At 41.2% G+C, this 22,702-nt stretch overlaps 1 protein-coding gene across 1 annotated transcript in view; it reads left to right on the top strand.

Moving 5' to 3' along the window:
* The window catches only part of LOC124799106 (armadillo repeat-containing protein gudu), a 205,876-nt gene that overhangs the window by 10,501 nt on the left and 172,673 nt on the right, over positions 1-22,702 (top strand). Inside the window, exons 2-3 of the mRNA XM_047262645.1 lie at positions 6,419-6,650; positions 18,606-18,752. Coding sequence (XP_047118601.1) covers positions 6,419-6,650; positions 18,606-18,752 — 379 coding nt within the window. The remainder of the gene's footprint in view (positions 1-6,418; positions 6,651-18,605; positions 18,753-22,702) is intronic.

The raw sequence follows: 22,702 nt of genomic DNA, 5'->3' as shown, positions 1-22,702 counted from the left end.
TAGCCTTGGGAGAGCCAGTCCTGACAAAACTCTACCATCTGGTGAGCAAGATGTATGAGACAGGAGAAATACCCTCAGACTTCAAGAAGAATATTATAATTCCAATCCCAAAGAAAGCAAGTGTTGACGGTTGTGAAAATTACCGAACTATCAGTTTAATAAGTTTCTGCAAAATACTAACAAGAAAGGAAAAACTGGTAGAAGCCGACCTCGGGAGAAGATCAGTTTGGATTCCAGACAGCTGTCTTGGTAGAAATGTTGGAATACGTGAGGCAATATCTGACCCTACGTTTTATCTTAGGAGATAGATTAACGTTTCTAGCATTTGTAGACTTAGAGAAAGTTTTTGACAATGTTGACTCGAATACTCTCTTTCAAATTTTGAAGGTGGCAGGGATAAAATATAGGAAGCGAAAGGCTATTTACAATTTGTACAGAAACCAGATGGCATTTTTAAGAGTCGATTGGCATGAAGGAGAAGCAGTGGTTGCGAAGGAAGTGAGACAGGGTTGTAGCCTATTCCTGATGTTATTCAATCTGTATATTGAGCAAACAGTAAAGGAAACAAAATAAAAATTTGGGGTAGGAATTAAAATCCATGGAGAAGAAATAAAAACTTTGAGGTCTGCCGCTGACATTGTAATTCTATCTGGAGGAGCAGTTGAACGGAATGGGCAGTGTCTTGAAAGGAGAATATAACATGAACATCAACAAAAACAAAACGGGGATAATGGAATGTAGTCGAATTAAATTGGGTGGTGATGCTGAGGGAATTAGAGTAGGAAATGAGGCACTTAAAGTTGTAGATGGGTTTTGCTATCTTGGTACCAAAGTAACTGATGATGGTCGAAGTAGAGCGAATATAAAATGTAGGCTGGCAATGGCATGGAAAGCGTTTCTGAAGAAGGGAAATTTGTTAACATTGAGTATAGATTTAAGTGTGAGGAAGTCTTTTCTGAAAGTAATTGTTTGGGGTGTAGCCATGTATGAAAGTGAAACATGAACGATAAATAGTTTGGACAAGAAGAGAATAGAAGCTTCCGAAATATGGTGCTGCAGAAGATTAGATGGGTAGATCACGTAACTAATGGGGAGGTCCTGAATAGGACTGGGGAAATTGGTAGGACACATTCTGAGGCATCAAGGGATCACCAATTTAGTATTGGATGGAAGCCTGGAGCGTAAAAATCGTAGAGGGAGACCAAGAGATGAATACACTACGCAGATTCAGAAGTATGTAGATTGAAGTAGTTATTCGGAGATAAAGAGGTTGCACAGGATAGAGTAGCATGGACAGCTACATCAAACCAGTCTCTGGAGTGAAGACCACAACAACAACAACGATGAAGGCACTCCCACACTTTTTAATTATTGGAGTAGAAAACTTATAAGTCTTCACCAAATCAGAATGAATTTACGTTGGCAATAAACTGCGAAAAACAAAGATACTGTTCCAAAAAATCAATAAACAAAACAGTTTGGCAAATATTAATTGAAAGTGACCTGCATTAATGCACAAAATATACCAACAGTACAAAAAAACGCTTTAACTCCTGTGGGTGCCATCCGTCTACCTGGACGAGATCGTTTCACTCTCCTCTAGCAACTGCATTATGAAAGATCACCATATCTTTAGTATCTCCGGAGACTAAAAAGCTATGAACATAGGTTATACAGAGAAATACTTAATCTTTGATCCTTACTGTATGCAGAGAAAGCCTTATATCTTCAGCGTTCTTTTTTTAACAGGAAATAACTAATATTTTGCATTATATCATACACCTGAAGCGCTAACGTTTAGGCCTCATTTTTCTGACCGGTAAATAACGAAAATTCCTGTAGTGTACAGTGTGCTAAATGATTTAGTTCTTCTTTTAAGCGTTTAATATGTGTTGTTGTGCATGGTAAGTGTGATTGTTGCTATAGGGTTGTCAGTCGGGGTTTGGTATATGTGGATTGCGGACTGGAATTCCACTGCGGCGACTGTAATGGGGAACTGAACTAGGCTCTCCCATCGGACTGTAGGCTCTGCAAAAAATACAAGAGAATCGCTGCACAGGAAGCAAAGATTTGTGACCTTCAGGCTGAATCAGAGCACACAAAACTTGAACGAGATGGGTTAAAGATGGAAAAAGACAGTGGAAACTGGGTAAAGCTAACAAGTAATAGCTTCATCTACATCACATTGTAGCATCTTACTCGTGTAGAAATGAAGTGGTAAAAGGGGGAATTATTACGTACGTTAAGGTGGAATACAAACCCAAAAACACCTTAACAAGTAGATTTTGTAGAAATCAGCGCACAGAATTAAGTCTTGTGAATTAACACTGAAAAACAGTTCACTTTTAACTGCAACTGCTCATAGATATCTGCTGGGAAATTTTGAACTGTTAATGAGAAATACTGATTCCCTACTAAGCTATCTTTCAGACAAAAACAAGCAGTTATAAGCCTGGTGTGATTTCAGTGTAGATTTTCTAAACTATTCTGATAGAAAAATCATCTGGAAACCTTGTTTGAATCCTACAGTTTGATCTCAGTAATTGACTTTACAATAGGTAGAGACAGACTGTAGGACGTTAACTGATTATGTTTCCTTCGATGAATCTCAAAACAAGAAAATGGCTATGTATCCAGTAACAAATACTCTCTCTGAATATGACGCACAGTTAGTTAGAAGAAATGAGATAGTGCTTTGCAGTAGAGACACTGCTTGGTGGAAATCATTAGAACAAGTAATGATTCAAGGACGAAAATTTGGAAAATAGTTCACGAGAGATGACCTGTGAGGAAGTTTATAATGAACCAAACGCTGATATAAATGTAATCTATTCCATGAAAAATTCGTATCATTATTTGAAAACAGCTATCCACATAAGCTAATCAGAAAGGACACTAAAAAGCCAGTAAAAACAATGGACTACTAGACAGGTTAAAGAACCTTGTGAAAGGTGAAGAGAACTTTATCTGTTGACAAGAACAATTAAAGATCTGGGAGTAGTTGTACACTGCAAAAACTACTCAAAATTATCGAGAAAAAAATAAGAATCAAGGAACATGCATATTATGTCAGAAATCAGTAACACCGGCAACAGACTTAAGGCTATAGGAAATATGATAGAACGAGAGAGGACAACAAGCCACAGAACAGGGTAACGTCACTGTTAAATGGAAGCGCTATAAATGATCAGTCACAGGTAGTAGATAATATATAATAATTTCTTAAATGAAGTAGAAAATATAAGGACAAAAACTTCAAGAGAAAAATAAAAATAGTACATTGAAGAAGCAACTTTTACAAAATTCAGTCATATGGACGTCTCACCCACTTCTCTTACTGAAATTAAGAAACTCATATATTCTCTCAAAAATAAAAGCTCACCTGGATTTGTTTGAGTTTCCAACAGAGCACTAAAGACTGGTCCCATACAATAAGCACTCTCTTTCTGAAATATGTAATGAATAACTAACTAAGGGTATTTTTCTAGAGAGATTGAAATACGGCATTGTAAAACTCCTCTGTAAGGCCTGTGTAACTCCTACAACACTGCAACCTGCAAAACATACGCGTCCATTGGGTGGCCAAGCTTCAGACATCGTCTGCCGCGATAGTCACACGTTCCTGCAAGCCAACCAATGGTTTGCGCTCGTCTCGATGTTAGTTAAAGTTCCAGACAACAACAACAACAGCAACACGCTGACTCATTGTCTCAAGACAAATTAAAATTTGTGTCAAACTGGGGTTCGAACTCAGATGTGTTGCTTATCAAAAATAGTCAACTATCTGATTTTTCTAAAGGTATCATAATTTCGTTTCATTTTGTAATTAACACAAGCATGAGGCCGATTTTTTCCATATTTTGAAGTTTTTCGATCTGTAGTACCGTATCGTTGCTTTTACCTATCTGATTTGCAGCAGAAGTCTCGAGTTAGAACTCCAGTTAAGACATTTGCACGCTTTGTGGTCTACGAGCTGAAGACGGGTTTGATGCAGCTCTCCACGCTACTCTATCCTGTGTAAGCCTCTTCATCTGTGCATAACGACTGCAACCTAGCTCCATTTGAACCTGTTTGCTGTAGCAAAGCCCTATCATTCTCTAAAGTTTTTACTCTCACACGTCCCTCCATAATCAAACTGACTGTACCCTGGTATCTCAGCGTCTGTCCTATCAATCGATTCATTCTTTTAGTCATGCTGTGCCATAAATTTCTTTTCTCGCCAGTACGATTCTGACCTCTTCTTTAGTTATCCGAACTACTCACCTAAGCTTCAGCATTATCCTGTAGCGCCACATTTCTAAAGCATCTATTCTTTTCTTGTCTAAACATTTTATCGCCCACGTTTCACCTCCATATGCGGCTACATTTCATACAAATATCTTCCGACAACTTTTCCTAACATTTTTAATTTGTACAAAATTGTTGAGGCTTTCGTGGCCACTTGACCTATGACCTGTTGGTTTATGTTTTGGTTTCTTCGGCCGACATTTTCCTGATGTATCACCAGCAAAGCTTAACCCTCCACCGCTGATGTTTCCACTTATTTCTTTGCTCCTTTGTTTTGAGGTTCTAGTAATACGTGCATCTCTCATCTATGGTAACAGGGCGGCTGAAGAGGTCGTCTGGATCGACCTGATACAGCTGCTAGGTTTTTGCTGCTACCTCAGTTCCGCGGACTTTTTGAACTGATGTGAGCAGTCCCGGAATCCAACGAACAGCGATGTTTGTCATGTTCAAAATATGTGAAAAATCTTGAAAACTGACCAATGACTGATTTTAAGTTTTTCCCGCCACTGCCTCGATTGTGATACGTTGCTCTTCGAAGACCAGGGCTTCCGTTTCTCTAGTGATTGCCAGTTCTTCACATAGAGGTGTAATGCCACTCCGTTCTTTGCCATTCAGACTTGTTAGAACACATTGGAAGCGACTACGCCACCTAAACAGTGTATGATGTGACGATATGTAGTTGCCACACTCTTCCACCTACAACGTGCTGACATGAGGAAAGTTTCCAACCGATTTCTCATACACGAACAGCAGTTGCCTGGTGAAACGTTGTTGTGATGCCTCGTGTAAGGAGGAGAAATGCGTACCATCACGTTTCCGACTTTGATAAAGGTCGGATTGTAGCCTATCGCGGTTGCGGTTTATCGTATCGCCACATTGCTACTCGCTTTGGTCGAGATCCAATGACTGTTAGCAGAATATGGAATCGGTGGGTTCAGGAGGGTTATATGGAACGCCGTGCTGGATCCCAACGGCCTCGTATCACTAGCAGTCGAGATGACAGACATCTTATCCGCATGGCTGTAACGGATCGTGCAGCCACGTCTCGATCCCTGAGTCAACATATGGGGACGTTTGAAAGACAAAAACCATCTGCACGAACAGTTCGACGACGTTTGCAGCAGCATGGACTATCAGCTCGGAGACCATGGCTGCAGTTACCCTTGACGGTGCATCACAGACAGGAGCACCTGTGATGGTGTACTCAACGACGAAACTGGGTGCACGAATGGCAAAACGTCGTTTTTTCGGATGAATCCAGGCTCTGTTTACAGCATCATGATGGTCGCATCCGTGTTTAGCGACATCGCGGTGAACGCACATTGGAAGCGTGTATTCGTCACCGCCATACTGGCGTATCACCCGGAGTGATGGTATGGGGTGACATTGGTTACACGTCTCGGTCACCTCTTGTTCGTATTGACGGCACTTTGAACAGTGGACGTTGCATTTCAGTCGTGTTACGACCCGTGGCTCTACCCTTCATTCGATCCCTGCGAAACCCTACATTTCAGCAGGATAATGCACGACCGCATGTTGCAGGTCCTGTATGGGCCTTTCTGGATACAGAAAATCTTCGACTGCTGCCCTGGCCAGCACATTCTCCAGATCTCTCACCAATTGAAAACGTCTGGTCAATGGTGGCCGAGCAACTGGCTCGTCACAATACGCCAGTCACTACTCTTGATGAACGGTGGTATCGTGTTGAAGCTGCATGGGCAGCTGTACATGTACACGCCATGCAAGCTCTGTTTGACTCAATTCCCAGGCGTATCAAGGCCGTTATTACGGCCAGAGGTGGTTGTTCTGGGTACTGTATTCTCAGAATCTATGCACCAAAATTGCGTGAAAATGTTATCACATGTCAGTTCTAGTATAAAATATTTGTCCAATGAATACCCGTTTATCATTTGCATTTCTTCTTGGTGTAGCAATTTTAATGGCCAGTAGTGTACACGCTGTGGGGTGTGCACAGGGACTTGGACTACGGAAACTTTCCTGTAACGCACATTACGCTTTGTGTGTATGGAATTGGACGTTGGGGATTCACTTATAGTATGTGCTATGTGGTGTGCGCAGGGACTCGGACTGGAGGGGCTCTCCTATAAGGCACTGTGATTGGTGTTTACAGGGATTTGGAGTTCGGGGATTCCCCAGTCCCACAAATGCCGGAGCGGGGCGGCGCAGCGGGCGGCGGTGGCCCCCGGGTGGTGCTGGTGACCGACCTGGACGACGGCAGCGACTCCTCCTCCACGGAGTCCTCCTCCTCCTCGGAGGACGAGTCGCGCTTCCAGGAGTCTGCCCGCAGCTCGGACCTCTCTTCCGAGTTCTGGCAGATCCAGAAGCTCGTCAAGTACATGAAGGCCAGTACTCGTCTGCACGGCGTGCATTGACACTTACCCACTCCTTGCACGTCTCCATTTCAGTTTAATCTCTGGAATCACTGTACTATTTCTCGGTTTTCCAGTTTGGATCTGTAACGCGTTTTCTGAAGTAACTGTTCCTTTCGAGGTTGTCTGTCAGAGCGGGTTTCAAGGACGTTTCAGTAAGTAGCTTTCTTAGGAACAAAGACGCCTTTTGCAGTAACAAATTATGTATTTTTCAACAATCCCCTAATAATCTTTCAAAATAATCCCCTTTAAGCTTATACACTTTTCTCAACATCCTCACCAGTTTTTTCAGTCCCTTCAAGCTAGCAATTAGCGACCTCTAAAATAGACTCTCTCAACGCTAACCACCTCATTTAAGCAGAATTTTTTTCCAGAAGGCCAGTTCCTAAACTCTCGAATCGGAAAAAATTTTAACAGAACAAACTCAGGCAAATAAGGGAGTGCAACAGCAACTCAAGGACTAGATTCAAATAACCAGTGGCGCGATGCAGCTAAACTCACTCCAGGGAAAAGCTAGTTTCACTCGAAGCCTACTGAGAAGTGGCTTCAAAACAACGTCGATTGGCGGTGACAGCTCCAGATGAATTTGCTAGCTTGTTTAATCTCTGGAATCACTGTAATATTTCTCGGTTCTGTAGTTTGGATCTTTATCGCATTTTCTGAAGTAACGGTTCCTTTCGAGGCTGTCTGTCATAGCAGCTTTCAAGGACGTTTCAGTAAGTAGCTTTCTTAGGAACAAAGACGCCTTTTTCTGTAACAAATTATGTATTTTTCAACAATCCCCTAATAACTTTCAACATAATCCGCTTTAAGCTTATACACTTTTCCCAACATCCTCACCAGTTTTTTCAGTCCCTTCAAGGTAGCAATTAGCGAGCTCTAAAATGGTCTCTCTCAACGCTGATCACCTCATTTAAGCAGAATTTTTTTCCAGAAGGCCAGTTCCTAAACTCTCGAATCGGAAAAAATTTTAACAGAACAAACTCAGGCAAATAAGGGAGTGCAACAGCAACTCAAGGACTAGATTCAAATAACCAGTGGCGCGATGCAGCTAAACTCACTCCAGGGAAAAGCTAGTTTCACTCGAAGCCTACTGAGAAGTGGCTTCAAAACAACGTCGATTGGCGGTGACAGCTCCAGATGAATTTGCTAGCTTGTTTAATCTCTGGAATCACTGTAATATTTCTCGGTTCTGTAGTTTGGATCTTTATCGCATTTTCTGAAGTAACGGTTCCTTTCGAGGCTGTCTGTCATAGCAGCTTTCAAGGACGTTTCAGTAAGTAGCTTTCTTAGGAACAAAGACGCCTTTTTCTGTAACAAATTATGTATTTTTCAACAATCCCCTAATAACTTTCAACATAATCCGCTTTAAGCTTATACACTTTTCCCAACATCCTCACCAGTTTTTTCAGTCCCTTCAAGGTAGCAATTAGCGAGCTCTAAAATGGTCTCTCTCAACGCTGATCACCTCATTTAAGCAGAATTTTTTACCAAAAGGCCAGTTCCTCAAATTTGGAACCGGAAATAATTTTAACAGAGTAAACTCAGACAAATAAGGGAGTGCAACAGCAACTCAAGGACTACATTCAAATAACCAGTGACTCGATGCCGCTAAACTCACTCCAGGGGAAAGCTAGTTTCTCTCGAAGCCTACTAGGAAGTGACTTCAAGAAGAAATCTATTGGCGGTGACAGCTCCAGGTGAATTTGGTAGCATGTTGTCGTGGTCAAACAGTTTTTCCTCTTTGATAAACGGAAACATATTACCTTTAATTTCCTGTCAAAAAGGTCCCATATGCCACTATAGTAATATCGAGTGATCGTTTTTTTCTTGTCTAAGAAGCTACATGGCACAAATCTGTTCGACCATCAACGAAAATTATAATCATCTTCGGGTTTAAGCTCTTTTTTTCCATGTTTGCTTTAACAATAAGTATGTTTTTGGATAGGGTCCGCCTTCAGCAAAACACAATTTTTTTTTAACCCAAACATATTTCACTGCAGTTGCAGCATCTTCAGTGGGCTTTCATTTTTCATCTGTTAAAGATAAACAATGTTCTTTACTGTTTGTATACATGTAACTATTAGTTTTTAAATCGTAATTAAAGATATTTGAAAAAAACACATAAATTATGAATTCATACCTTTTCACCACATGGTGTGGTTTTTCTGATGTGTTGTGTTTGTACAGTGACTGTTTTGTTCCCCAGTTTGTCATCTGCAACCATTTATATCTTAAAGTAGATAAATTGTTTAAGCCAAAATTACGATTTGAAAAATTGTTATTTCTATGCCTGAAATTATTTCATTCTATGTGTGTGTGTGTGTGTGTGTGTGTGTGTGTGCGTGTGTGCGAATAGGGAGAGAGAGAGAGAGAGAGAGAGAGAGAGAGAGAGAGAGAGAGAGAGAGTGAATGTGACAGTAGGTTTTAGGATTTATTATTTTTTTATTTTTTTGTTATTTTTTTATTTTGTGTGTGAGGGGGGCTGGGGTGGGGGGTGTTTTTACACGTTCAACTGTTCCACTGCTCGCTATGTTTGTTTTTACAGCTGGTAAACAGTGAAACAGTGGCAGTGACAGCGGCAGTGTTTGAGAGTGATGAAGATGAAGAAAAAGAAAATGTAAGTGAAACATTACGTAAACAGACACACACACACACACACACACACACACACACACACACACACACTCACACACACACACATATAGAATTAAATCATTTCTGGCATAGAAATAACAAGTTTTCAAATCGTAATTTTAGCTGATACAATTTATCTACTTTAAGGTATAAGTGGTTGCAGATGACAAACTGGGGAACAAACCAGTCACTGTAGAAACACAACACATCAGAAAAACCACACCATGTGGTAAAAAGGTATGAATTCATAATTTATGTGTTTTTTCAAATATCTGTAATTACGATTTAAAAACTAATAGTTACATGTATACAAACAGTAAAGAACATTGTTTATCATTAACAGATGAAAAATGAAAGCCCACTGAAGATGCTGCAACTGCAGTGAAACATGTTTGGGTTAAAAAAAAAATTGTGTTTTGCTGAAGGCGGACCCTGTCCAAAAACATACGTAATGAAAATTATGTTGTGGAATTTTCCAATCATCTCTCCAATATCCACACCTGCCTGGTATCCTGGGATATCCTCATAAAAAATAAATGTTAGACCTCGTAGGAACGCGTTGAAGCAACCTAACTGGTGTTATTGATAATTTGCATTCTATACCTTCACACATTTTCCCACCAATGTAAAAAATTGAGTCACTGAACGATACTGCTTGTTTTCCATCTCGACGAAAAACCTACGGCACAATTTACTGAAATATCTGTCATATCTAAATTAACCTTTGTCGGCCTGCAGATGGCGGTGTACCATGATAACCTCAACTTTCATTAGTAATGTCATCTGTCTTCAAACACAGGTACTTACTGAGCCGCCATCATAATGGCCGCCTGCATGAGCCACATATGGATGTTAAACTATATGATGTAAACTAACACGTACACAAAAAGTTCATATAAAATATTCTTTCCCAATGATGAACTCTTTGCAAACAATAAAGTCATTTGAAACAAATCGAATGTATTAATGTTTCTATTGAATAAGGAATATGTTCCCTGTGAAGCATACTATCCATGTTAATGAATTAAAACGTTATTGAATCTGTCGTTTAAGTTCATATTATAGAAACGTTCAAAACTTCGATAACGTGGAGAAACAGTCTTTAAACTTCTGACAACCTTTTAAATTGGAAAATATTCGTTCCTTTACTCATGGTACAGCAATGGCCCATATTAGAATATCACTCCTGTCCACGTGCGTTTCTACAAATCATTGTAACTTCCGAAATATTTATTTGCGGTTTGCGATAGGCCAACAGATATATTATGCTGTTTAAACATTCCAAACTATGAGTATAATTGGTGTCACGATAGCGCCCGTTAAACTACGGAATCTCTGGCTGGGTGGGTGGGGAGAGGGGGATGGGCAGCTGGCCTACCCTGTTCCTCGCCGCATACGCCCTGGAATCTTCCTACCACAGCCGACACGAGCCATGGGGATGGAATGTTCACTCACACGTTCCACCAACTACACTTTCCTAGGGATGTGAGATGTTGCCAAACTGTGGATGGTCGATGATAATCGACTCCAAAATGTCGATGATAAATGTATAGAACGGCGTAAAAAGCAACACACAAATACATCTTTATCATATTTAATAATCAATAAAAACAAGAAAAATTAATATTACATATATCACAAGGATGTCAGATACTATAATACTTTCTTATTACCTGTTGGTAATTTCTTTAATGATCCAGGTATAAATCGATTCTTTCTGCGTAGTCCACGTTTAACGTAATCCGGAATTCCCCTCCACTTTTCTAGCACTTTTCGTGACGATGTAAGTGTTAAAAATATAATATATAAAGTATCGATAACGGTGACGTCGCTCGTCGGAGAATAGACTGCCGTATTCTTCCGTTAGCGTTTTTAATGTTAACACGGATAGCGTAAAAGTAAAAGAGAGTCCAGAGTGTTTATTATTCGTAGTAATTAGCTTTCGAAGGAATAAGAAAACTGTAAAAATCATTCGATAACTGGCGGAACGAAACTGTAAAACCTTAATTGTGGGTATGGTGGTTTTCTTTATACTGTACTTACGTGGATCAAATGTAACCATACATATCATAAACGGAAAATGTACTTCAATAACTCGATGCACAGTTTTTAGCAATTAAAAAATGTGTTCGAAACATTAGGGACCACACTACTTGGCATCAAGAAAATATTAACTGAATGGGCATTTAAAGGCGTCAGTCAACATTTAGCTAAAGCAACAGTCAATGTTCCTGCCTCAGTTCGTTCAGAAATATTCCTCCTCGCTTCCACCACAGCTACGTTCGGCAGGTCGCAAAAGTGTTTCACTGGCTTTGCTATGAGACAAGTTTACAAAGCGATTCGATTCAGTGACAACATAATTATCCACAGTGGTAACAAGTAGCCTGGGTTCATCAAGTTTGATTCCACGTGGAGACAGTCGTGCCCGGCGACTGTGTTCATTTCAAGTAGTAAAGGATGTAGCAGTCAATAGCAATGATGTTTATTGTGTATCTAGATTTCGGTCACTGTGTGGCCACTTTCAGTGCAGGAAATGTAGGTTAAAATATTAAAACCACTTGTATATATACGTGGACGCAACTGGACTGTTGATGTCAGAGGCTGAATTCATCTCGTGTATACTGGACTTTGTGCATGTGCAAGTGTTTTTCATGTTTTAACTTGCATTTATTGCACTGAAGATGGCCATACAGTGACCGAAACCTAGATATGCAATAAACAGCACTGCAACGGATTGCTGCCTCCTTTTTGGTTTTACCTCATACAAAATTTAAATTCACCTCCTCTCCCCCCCCCCCCCCTCCCTTTCCCTCCCTCCCTTAGGTTGGGAGTCACTTCTCTACCTGATGTGCCAGAGGATGAGGACTTATCGATACGGGGAAACATGTACTCGACGCACGATGAAGTTTCTCTTCATTTTAGTGTTAATGCCCGTTGGCTACTACATAACAGATTTCGTGACAGATTGTAAGGAAGAGGTGGACCGATTCTCCAGACTGAAAAGCACTAGACTTTTACTTGTGGGCTACTCGTAAGCTGTCACGTATCGAGCCACGATAACAAAATGCTGAGCGTTTTGGCGTCTGTATTGTGGAATAGGGCCTTATTTAAGCCCAGGCTACCTAGGATCCGACCTAAGGAACCGCACCACATAAGTTTAAAATAGGAAATGAGTTTATTTTAATTGCCTGCCGTAGGCCTTCTTACAATCGTAAGAGACGTAGACATACCTATTTTGTATGAGCTTACTCGGCTGAATTTTTCAGTGGACAGCCAATACAATTTAAGTCAGGATTCACCACTCAAAGCCCGCGATTCCTTGCTTCAAATTCCCATTGGTGGCTGGTCATACCTGTAGTACTTCACTTCGACTTTTCAATTTACAGTTAACGGAATGTTTGCAGTTTGAAGTGAGCTCGATTTAGTTAGACACGGATTCTTGCGTCTTAAAGTTGTGAAAAGCTTAATGTTATATCGATGTACGGTCTGAAAGTTTGGGAATTTCCTGACAAGACAACACACTGACTCGTGGCAACAATAGATGTTAGGTGATCGCCGTGCACATTTTAGTGAGAACAAAAAAAAAAAAACAAAAGCAGTTTTAAAATATTGCTGTATACTTGTAAAAAATATTTTTGTGGCAACAATTATGGTACTATCAACAGGAAACAAACCAAGAAATTTATTCAGCATCGCTATTACAGCAACCTTCGCCTCAGTAGCTCAGTGCTCAGCGTGTCTGGCTGATGTGCGGAGGACCCGGATTCGATTCCAAGTAGTGACATGAAATTTTCTTGCTGGGAGGACTGGAGCGAGCGCACTCAGCCTCGTGATGCCAATTGAGGAGCTACTTGTAGGAGAAGTAGCGACTCCAAGGTCTAAAAAAGCGCCAAAAGCGAGGAGAGCAGTGTGCTGACCCCACGCCCCTACATTTTTTTCTTTAATTACTCTTCTGACTGGTTTGATGCGATCCGCCACGAAATCCTCTCCTGCGTAAACCTCTTCATCTCAGAGTAATACTTGTGTCCTATAGCCTCAATTATTTGCTGTATGTACTCCAATCTCTGCATTCCTCTGCAGTTTTTTCCCTCTACAGTTTCCTCTAATACCATGGATGTCATTCCCTGATGCCTTAATGGACATCCTTTCATCCTGTTCCTTCTTCTTGTCAGTGTTCCACACATATTCCTTTTCTCGCCAGTTCTGCGCAAAACATCCTCGTTCCTTACCTTATCGGTCCACCTAATTTTCAACTCTTTCTGTTGTCTTCTGTTCCCGTTTTCCCACAGTCCATGTTTCACTACCATACTATCCTGTACTCTAAACATACACTCTCAGAAATTTCTTCCTTAATTAAGACCTATGTTTGATACTAGACTTCCTTTTTTTGCCAGTGCTAGTCTTCCTTGTACGCCCTCCTTTCTCCGTCTACCCTTTTTTTTTCCTTCTTATGTAGCAGTATTCCTTAACTTCATCCACTTTCGTGATCCCCAAGTCTCATATGAAGTTTATCGCTGCTCTCAGTTCTACTCTTTCTCATTACTTTCGTTTCTCTTCGATTTATTCTCAGTCCATATTTTGTTCTCTTTAGACTGTTCATTTCTTTCAACAGATCCTAAAATTCTTTTTAACTTTCAGTTAGGATAGCATAGTCATCAGCGAATCTTATCATCAATATCCTTTCACCCTGAATTGTAATCCATTGCACTTCGATGTATAGATTGAATAATAGGGGCGAAAGATTACATCCCTGTCTTACGTCCTTTTTAATCCAAGTACTCCGCACTTCAATTTTATTGTTCCTTCTTGGATCTTGGACATAATGGATATTACACGTTTCTCCCTATAGTTCATCCATATTTTTCTGAAAATTTCGGACATCTAGTACCATTGTCGAACACTTTTTCCAGGTCGACAAACGTACGAACTTGTCTTGCTTTTTCTTTAGTCTTTCTCTCCATTTTCAACGGCAACGTCACAATTGCCTCCCTCGTCCCTTTACTTTTCCTAAAGTGAAACTGATCGTTCGCTAACAGTCCCATCCTTCTGTATATTATTCTTATTACCAACTTGGAGGCATGATCTGTTAAGCTGAGTGTGCGATGATTCTCGCACTTGTCGGTTCTTGCTAACTTCGGAATTGTGTGGATGAAGTTTTTCCAAAAGTCTCACGGTTTATCACTAGTCACATAGATTCTACCGACCAGCCTGAATAGTCGTTTTGGGGTCACTTCCCACAATGATTTTAGAAATTCCAATGGAATGTTATCGATCCCTTTTGCCTTACTTGACCTTACGTCACCCAAAGATCATTTACATTCTGATACGAATACTGGGTTCCATATCTGTTCCTTGTCGACTCCGGTTTCTTATTTTATCACGTCATACAGTATCCAAATGACGCCATCGGTAGAGAATGACACGGCAGTCGGTCGGTCCCAACTGTAGCCATAACGAGGGGCTTTGCTTTGCTATTATAGCAATATGGGACGTTGTAACGTAACACACCGAACTATTGTCGCAGCGTATACATCATCGTAAGCGAACGACAACAATGTATTTTTCCGTGTAACCTTTTATTATGGCTAGCAAAAGAAAAACAACTAATCGCCCTAAAAAGATCATTTATAAAGCAGAAGTGACAAACGAAAATTCCTTTCGTTTTTTCAATCTCATCAACTCTTTGAATCATAAGTGGCATAGGAAAATTTTATACAGTGAGATACAATAAAAAACCTTAAATGCAGTGTTACAAGTGTTTAATTCCAAAATTGCTCTAGAATACTATTTTGTTGAGCTAATTATCACGAAAGCGGGCCCAACACAACAGGTTCAGCCCAGAGATCTATGAACTCTAAATACTAACCTGCTGTAGAAACCTGTTCATCTGGGATTCAATGCGACGACGGGTTGGTGAATATATCAATACCAGCAGAGGGCATTTAGAACTTTTCATGCAAGAACCACTTAATGTGGTTCGCTGGTACATTCTGTTCCTAACGGTTAAAGTACTGTTGAGAGTTATAGAAAAGGTACTGTAACCTGGAATTAGATGGTTTCCGGACCAGCTTCAAAATTAAATATTTTCTTCTCCTATGTAAGAGGAATGTGTTCTGAAAGCAGTCTCGCTGCATTTATTTTTACAACATTTATGTGGTCCGTGGGACCACGGTAGCCACACCTACTTGTTCACAGAGCGAGCCAGTACACTGTCTATAGAATACTAATAAGAAAATATATAATCAACGGAAGTAATAAAACACGAAAAAATGTGTGTCACAGATAAATGTTTTCAACCACTGAAAGAAAGTCGCCCGCAGCTCGTGGTCGTGCGGTAGCTTTCTCGCTTCCCACGCCCGGGTTGCCGGGTTCGATTCCCGGCGGTGTCAGGGATTTTCCCTGCCTCGTGATGACTGGGTGTTGTGTGACGTCCTTAGGTTGGTTAGGTTTAAGTAGTTCTAAGTTCTAGGGGATTGATGACCGTAGATGTTAAGTCCCATAGTGCTCAGAGCCATTTTTTAGAGAAAGTCGTGGACAAAATACAAGGAGTGGCGCAAAGAAACATTCCAACCCGGACTTGAAAGAATTCCGAGATACCTGCACAACGCCCTACACGAATTTCGCGAACTTACGAGGCAGATCTGACTGACCATCCTAATCTGGCCCAAAGCTGTTGTTGATTGAAGCACAGAGCTGCCCCAAAACATGACACGATACAATTGTTCTGTCTCTTCGCGATCCGCCACGTAATACTACAGCTGACTAAACGATAAACTTAGCGTGAGTACGGGAAGTTACTTCTAGAAAAGTATGAGAATCCTGTAATGAATAAAAACTCTACACTCCAGATCCTAGGAGCTGGAGAAGGTGGGAGACAGAACCTCTCTTGCCGGTTCTTGCGGACGCTTATGGGTGTGAGACACTAGTAGCTCTAAGGGATAAGTTGAGGGCAGTAGTATTTTCTTTGATTTAACAAAGGCACTTTATTGTGTGGATCATGCAGCATTTTCAGTTTAGTTGGAACATTGTGGAATCAGCGAAGAGGCACAACAGTGGTCCAATTTATGTCTGAAAAACTGGAAGCAAAACAGTGTCCTCCAGTGTTAACGAACAGGAAAATGATTTGAATTTGATTTGGAGGAGGGGGGGAGGAGCGGGAAGAAAAGTCATATAAAGTGGGGTATACCACACGGTTCTATTCTGGATCCATTGCTTTTCTTGATGCTTATGATAGATGACTCTAACATTTTTTTTTCTTTTCAAATGGTACAAGCGTTATTCAGAAGACATGAAGCGTAATATAAATGAGGTAGCTAATAGCCTAGTCAGTAACATCAGTTTGTGGCATTCGGAGAACAGATTACAGCTTAACTACAAAGAATCGCAATGAATATATTTTCTGACACAGAATTCTTCTGAAAGCGAAATTTTACTGTCTCATGGAGGCCAAACAGTCAGTGAAGCACGTCATTTGATACATTTGGACTGAGAGTATATGGTAGGCTTTGTTGGAAGTGTAACGTTAAAGAAGTTGTGCAGAAGTTGAATACTGCTATTTTACTAAAGAATGATCTCCGCTGTCTGTGACACTAAACGTGAAAGCTTGTTTATTTTGCTTAGTTTCACTCTATTACCACGTACCTTGTTATATTTTGGGACAGCTCTGTGATTCCACCAACAATAGTCTTATGCCAGATTAGATCGTTCAATCTGATCTGTCGGTTCGCGAAATTCGTGTAGGGCATTGTTCACATCGCTAGGAATACTTTCAAGCTCGAGTTCGAAGATTTCTTTGTGACACAGTCCTATTTTGTATGAGAGTTCCTGTCAGTGGTTGAGAAATTTTCTCTGTAACGAGTTATTTGTTCTTGTACTCTCTCACATTATTTCGCGTTTTATTAATTTTTGTTAATTCTACAAATAAAGTATTTAACTCGTTTTCTGACCAAATGTGGTTTCACGGATCTCATAATACTATTAAAAAAGTACATCCAGATTGCTTTCATAACACATTCCTCTCGTTTAGAAGAAGGAAATATTGTATTTGGAAGCTGGTCCGAAACCCTATATTTCCAGGTTAGACTACATTTTCTAATCTGTGAACTATACCTTAGTTGTGGGGAAGATAATGAACCACCAGCCAACATGAAACCCTTTCTTTCCATGAAATGTTCAAAATGCTCTACGTTGGTACTGATACATGCACCACATGCACCAATCCGTCGTCGCATTCAATCCCAGCCTTTGACAGGAGGACCTTATTTGGAGTTCATAGACCTCTAAGCTGAACGTGTGGTGTGGGCCCTGCGAGGACAAATTTTGTGGTAATTAGCTTGACAAAAGAGTTGTTTATAGCAATTTTCGAATCAAAAAACCCGTAACACATTATTTAAGGTTTTTTATTTGACTGTATAAAATTTTCTGATGCAGTTTATGATTTAGTGAATTGAAGAGGCTGAAAAAATGAAAGGAATTTTCGTTTGACACTTATGCTTTGAAATTCTCCTTTCTAAGGCGACTGGTTTGTGTTTTATGGCGGACCGCAATAAGAGAGAAATAAAAAAGTCTTTACTATTACATTGTTGTTATTCGTTTACGGTGATGTGTTTGCTGCCATAGTCCTTCTGTGTATTACGCTACAATGTCCCATGTCGCTGAAATAGCAAATCAAAGCAAAGCTCCGCGTTATGTCTCAGATGGGTTAATCGGGTCCGACCGACCGGCTTCTCATCCTCAGCCAATGACGTCATTTGGATGCAGTATGGAGGGGCGTGAGGTCAGCACACCGCTCTCCCATGCCGATGGCGGCTATCTATACCCTGGAGCCGCAATTTTTTTTAAATTTTATGTTTGGCTTTCCCCCCCACCCCACCTCATCCCCATCAAAGAAATGGTTCAAATGGCTCTGAGCACTATGGGACTTAACATCTGTGGTCATCAGTCCCCTAGAACGTAGAACTACTTAAACCTAACTAACCTAAGGACGTCACACACATCCATGCCCGAGGCAGGATTCGAACCTACGACCGTAGCGGTCGCACGGCTCCAGACTGAAGCTCATAGAACCGCTCGGCCACTCCGGCCGGTTCATCCCCATCCCTCCCACCCGACTTTCCTTTGGAAAATTTCTGTTGATGCTCATGGTTACACCCTAATTTCCCTTAATTGGGAGGGGAGGGCATCGTTTCCAGGTGATTCGTCTTCCTCCTAGATATGTTCTGTAACTATAACGAGGGACATACTCTTTGACTTTTACTTGTGCATAATTGAAATTATGTTTTCGATGTGTAGTCAGGAAACCAGACAGCGACGGTTATCGCACTCTGCTGCCTCAAGGACCACGACCTCACCACCGACGCCAACCAGACGGCCATAAGAGATACCGGAGGACTGGAAGTTCTGGTTAACCTGATTGAAACTGACGACTTCAAGTGCAAGGTAACTAGCCTACAGTTACATCAAAGGTTAAATTCTGAAATAAAATAGCTTTTCATGACAGCCGTATATCGATTATGAAATTCCACATAGTATATCTTGCAGCATATTTGTCTGTTCGAGATTTGTACAACCGTCTGTCCAATGTTGATCGAGCAAAAATTGCTTCTATACTCGATGATTTCAGCAGCTTACGGCAGTGCAGTACCCACTCATGTTGTGCAGTATTCCCTTGGCTCTGAAATTGGTGTGCTTCTCAAATCGTCTTCATCTTGAGGTATAGCTAGAAATGTAAGAGGAGAAGGGAGCCCGGAGAACCTGTGATATTCTGTCTCTGAAGAGATGGCCTGATCAACTGGTCCAAGCTTATGATGCAAGATTTCCTGGTAGTTAAGAAAAAAATCCGGACAAGTTCGAGTAGGACACGCACACCGAGGGTTCCTGAAAAACTTAGTTACGTATACAGATAGTTCGTCAATCCTGGTAATCAAGAAGCTCGACGACCTTTCCCTGTAGTCGACATTGATATAGACAAGATAGACGTCTACGCATTTCTGAGAAAAATTTGTCTTAATAGGACACACAAATAGTCGGATAACAAATGACAAAAACAGTTTTTTCGTGTGATGTACAAGGATCACTCCAAAAGAAATGCACACTATTTTTTTAAAAAAATTCATCTTTCATTCTACATGTTTGAAAGTTTTACAGCGTGTAGATGCATCCTTTACGAACAATATTTTCATTTCTCCACATAATTTACATCCCTCTCAACTGCCTTACGCCATCTTGGAACCAGCGCCTGTATACCCGCACGGTAAAATTCTGGACCAACTTGTTGGAGCCACTCTCTGGCAGCGCGCACAAGGGAGTCATCATCTTCAAACCTTGTTCCACGAAGAGAGTCTTTCAGTTTCCCAAAGAGATTATAGTCACATGGAGCCAGGTCAGGACTGTAAGGGGGGTGTTTCAGTGTTGTCCATCCGAGTTTTGTGATCACTTCCATGGTTTTTTGACTGACATGTGGCCGTGCAACAGCAAAACATCCTGCTTTTGCCGATGTGGTCGAACACGACTCAGTCGAGCTTGAAGTTTCTTCAGTGTTGTCACATATGCATCAGAATTTGTGGTGGTTCCACTTGACATGATGTCCACAAGCAAGAGTCCTTCGGAATCTAAAAACGCCATAGCCATAACTTTTCCAGCAGAAGGTGTGGTTTTGAATTTTTTTTCTTGGGTGAATTTGCATGATGCCACTCCATTGATTGCCTCTTCGTCTCTGGTGAAAAATGATGGAGCCATATTTCATCACCTGTCACAATTCTTCCAAGAAATTGATCTCCACCATTCTGGTATTGTTCCAAAACTTCGCTGCATACCGTTTTTCTTGTTTCTTTGTGAGCCACTGTCAACATCCTCGGAACTCACCTGGCACAAACCTTTTTTAATGCCAACACTTTCAGTATTCTGCAAACACTTCCTTCCCCTATCCCAAGATAGCGTAACAATTCGTTCCCGAGCGGTCTAAGGCGCTGCAGTCATGTACTGTGCGACTGGTTCCGGCGGAGGTTCGAGTCCTCCCTCTGGCATGGGTGTGTGTGTTTGTCCTTAGGATAATTTAGGTTAAGTAGTGTGTAAGCTTAGGGACTGATGACCTTAGCAGTTAAGTCCCATAAGATTTCGCAAACATCTAAACAGTTGAACAATTCGTTCACTGTGATGCGTCTCTCAGCAGTCACCAATTCGTTAACTCTCTGCACATTGTCTGGAGTGTGTGCAGTACGAGGCCTGCCGCTGCGAGGACAATCCTCAATATTGTCGTGCCCGCTTTCGTCACGTAACCTGCTTGCCCACCGACTAACTGTACTGCGATCGACAGCAGCACCTTTTTCAACATCTTGTGGATGTTTCCCACTGCCTCGTTTTCACAGCACAGGAATTCTATGACAGCCGGCTGGGGTGGCCGAGCGGTTCTAGGTGCTACAGTCTGGAACCGCGCGATCGCTACGGTCGCAAGTTCGAATCCTGCCTCGGGCATGGATGTGTGTGATGTCCTTAGGTTAGTAGGGGACTCATGACCTCAGAAGTTAAGTCCCATAGTGCTCAGAGCCATTTGAACCATTTGAATTCTATGACAGCACGTTGCTTCTGACGAACGTCAAGTGTAGCAGCCATCTTGAAGACAGGCTGTGATGGCGCCACTCACGGGAACATGTTGAACTACGTTTGAAAACAAGTGGGGAGGAAGTATCTACACACTGTAAAACTTTCACACATGCAGAATGAAAACTGTATTTTTACAAAAATAGTGTGCATTTCTTTTGGAGTGACCTTCGTAATTACAAATTAACAATTGTATTTTTTCCTTTACAAGTACTGTGAAACTTTGCGCCTTGGCAAGTTTCACGATTCTAGGTCGACAGGAAGTACCCTACAGCTTTTGATGACTGAGTTTGCTAGTATCAAATTATGTGACATAAATGGCCGTATCTTTTGATTACATAGACTTAGAAACTAACTTTGTGTTCTGTCTTGCAGCAGTTCTTGTCATGGGGAAGCCTCGTCAGAGAGGTCCACCACATGAGTGTCCAGGGGAGTGACTCCAGTGGTGTCTTCCCGTTGCCTTCCACTGATGATAATGAAATGATAATGAGGACAACACAACATCCAGTCCCTGAATGGAGAAACTCTCCGACCCAGCCGGGAATCGAAACCGGGCCCCTCGGCGTGACAAGCCGCAGCGCTGACCACTCAGCTATCGGGGAGGACATAGAAGCTTTCATTTATTACACCGAGAAGACACTGTTTACCTTAGCATGCGACATACATTTCATATATATAAGTCAACCCGTTCCTGAGAAAAAAGAGGATCTTAACAGACGGTCCGGCAGACAGAGAGTCGGATAACAAATTAAAAAAGAACATCGTATGTTATAGTTAGAGATTAACAGTTTTCTGATTTTTTTCCTTTAGCTGTACTGTGAAATGATTCCAGGTCAACGAGAAGTTCCATGTATGTTTTGATGAGTCAGTTTGTGAGTATTAAAATATGTGACATAGATGGTTGTGTCTTTTGATTGCACTAAAGAAAGCAGCTAGCGCCATCTTCACTTCGCTTAAAATCGTTCATATTCTTCAACACAGTGACTTGTGTGCATTACTCACAAATCTCCAAACTCTTCTGCTTACATCTCATCTCATCCACTCGAGACTATGAACTACTTGCAAATAAGGTTCTTCGGATAGTGAAGATAAATTTTAGAATGAACGCGTAAAATAAGAAATTATTGTTCATATATCTGTCCTTCAATAATGAATAAGCTACATATATTATATGCCATAATACAGTGCCAGAGAAACACCTTTTAGAGGTTTCCGATTCACTGAAGATTTATTATTGCAGTGGTGCATGTGGTGTACATGAAATGATTACATTTACAGATCAATAGCACAAGCGGTTCTGAGGTACCAGGTATCGACCCAAGCTGAAGCAAACCGTATTAGTACGTGGTGTAGCCTCCACGAGCTGCAATGCAGCCACTGACTCTGACATCCAGTCGACAGTACAGATGGCGAATACTGTCCTCGGATATGATATGCCATCCTGTTCGACCTGTTCACGTAGTTCTACAAGAATAAGAGTTGTTGGTTGACAAGTCGCTCGGGGCACTTGTCTCGACTGGCGACGAGTCCAGAGAACGTGCCGGGCAGGGAAGTTACTGAACGTCTTCCAAGAGCATGCTGAGTTTCACTGGCGGTGTATGGGCAAGCATTATAATACCTGAATAACACATCACTTTCGTGTTGCAAGAATATCAAAAGAACGGGTTTCACAATATTCTACACGTACCGTGTGCTTGTTAGCATCCCCTCTATGAATACCAAAGGCGAAAGAGAGTTGTAGCCTATTTTATCCCAAACCATAAGGCCTTGGGTGGGGCAGTGTGCCTTGG

Source organism: Schistocerca piceifrons, chromosome 5, assembly GCF_021461385.2.
Source record: "Schistocerca piceifrons isolate TAMUIC-IGC-003096 chromosome 5, iqSchPice1.1, whole genome shotgun sequence".
Taxonomy (NCBI): Eukaryota; Metazoa; Arthropoda; class Insecta; order Orthoptera; family Acrididae; genus Schistocerca; species Schistocerca piceifrons.
Note: the sequence above shows the minus strand (reverse complement) of the source record. Positions and strands in the feature narration are given on the sequence as shown.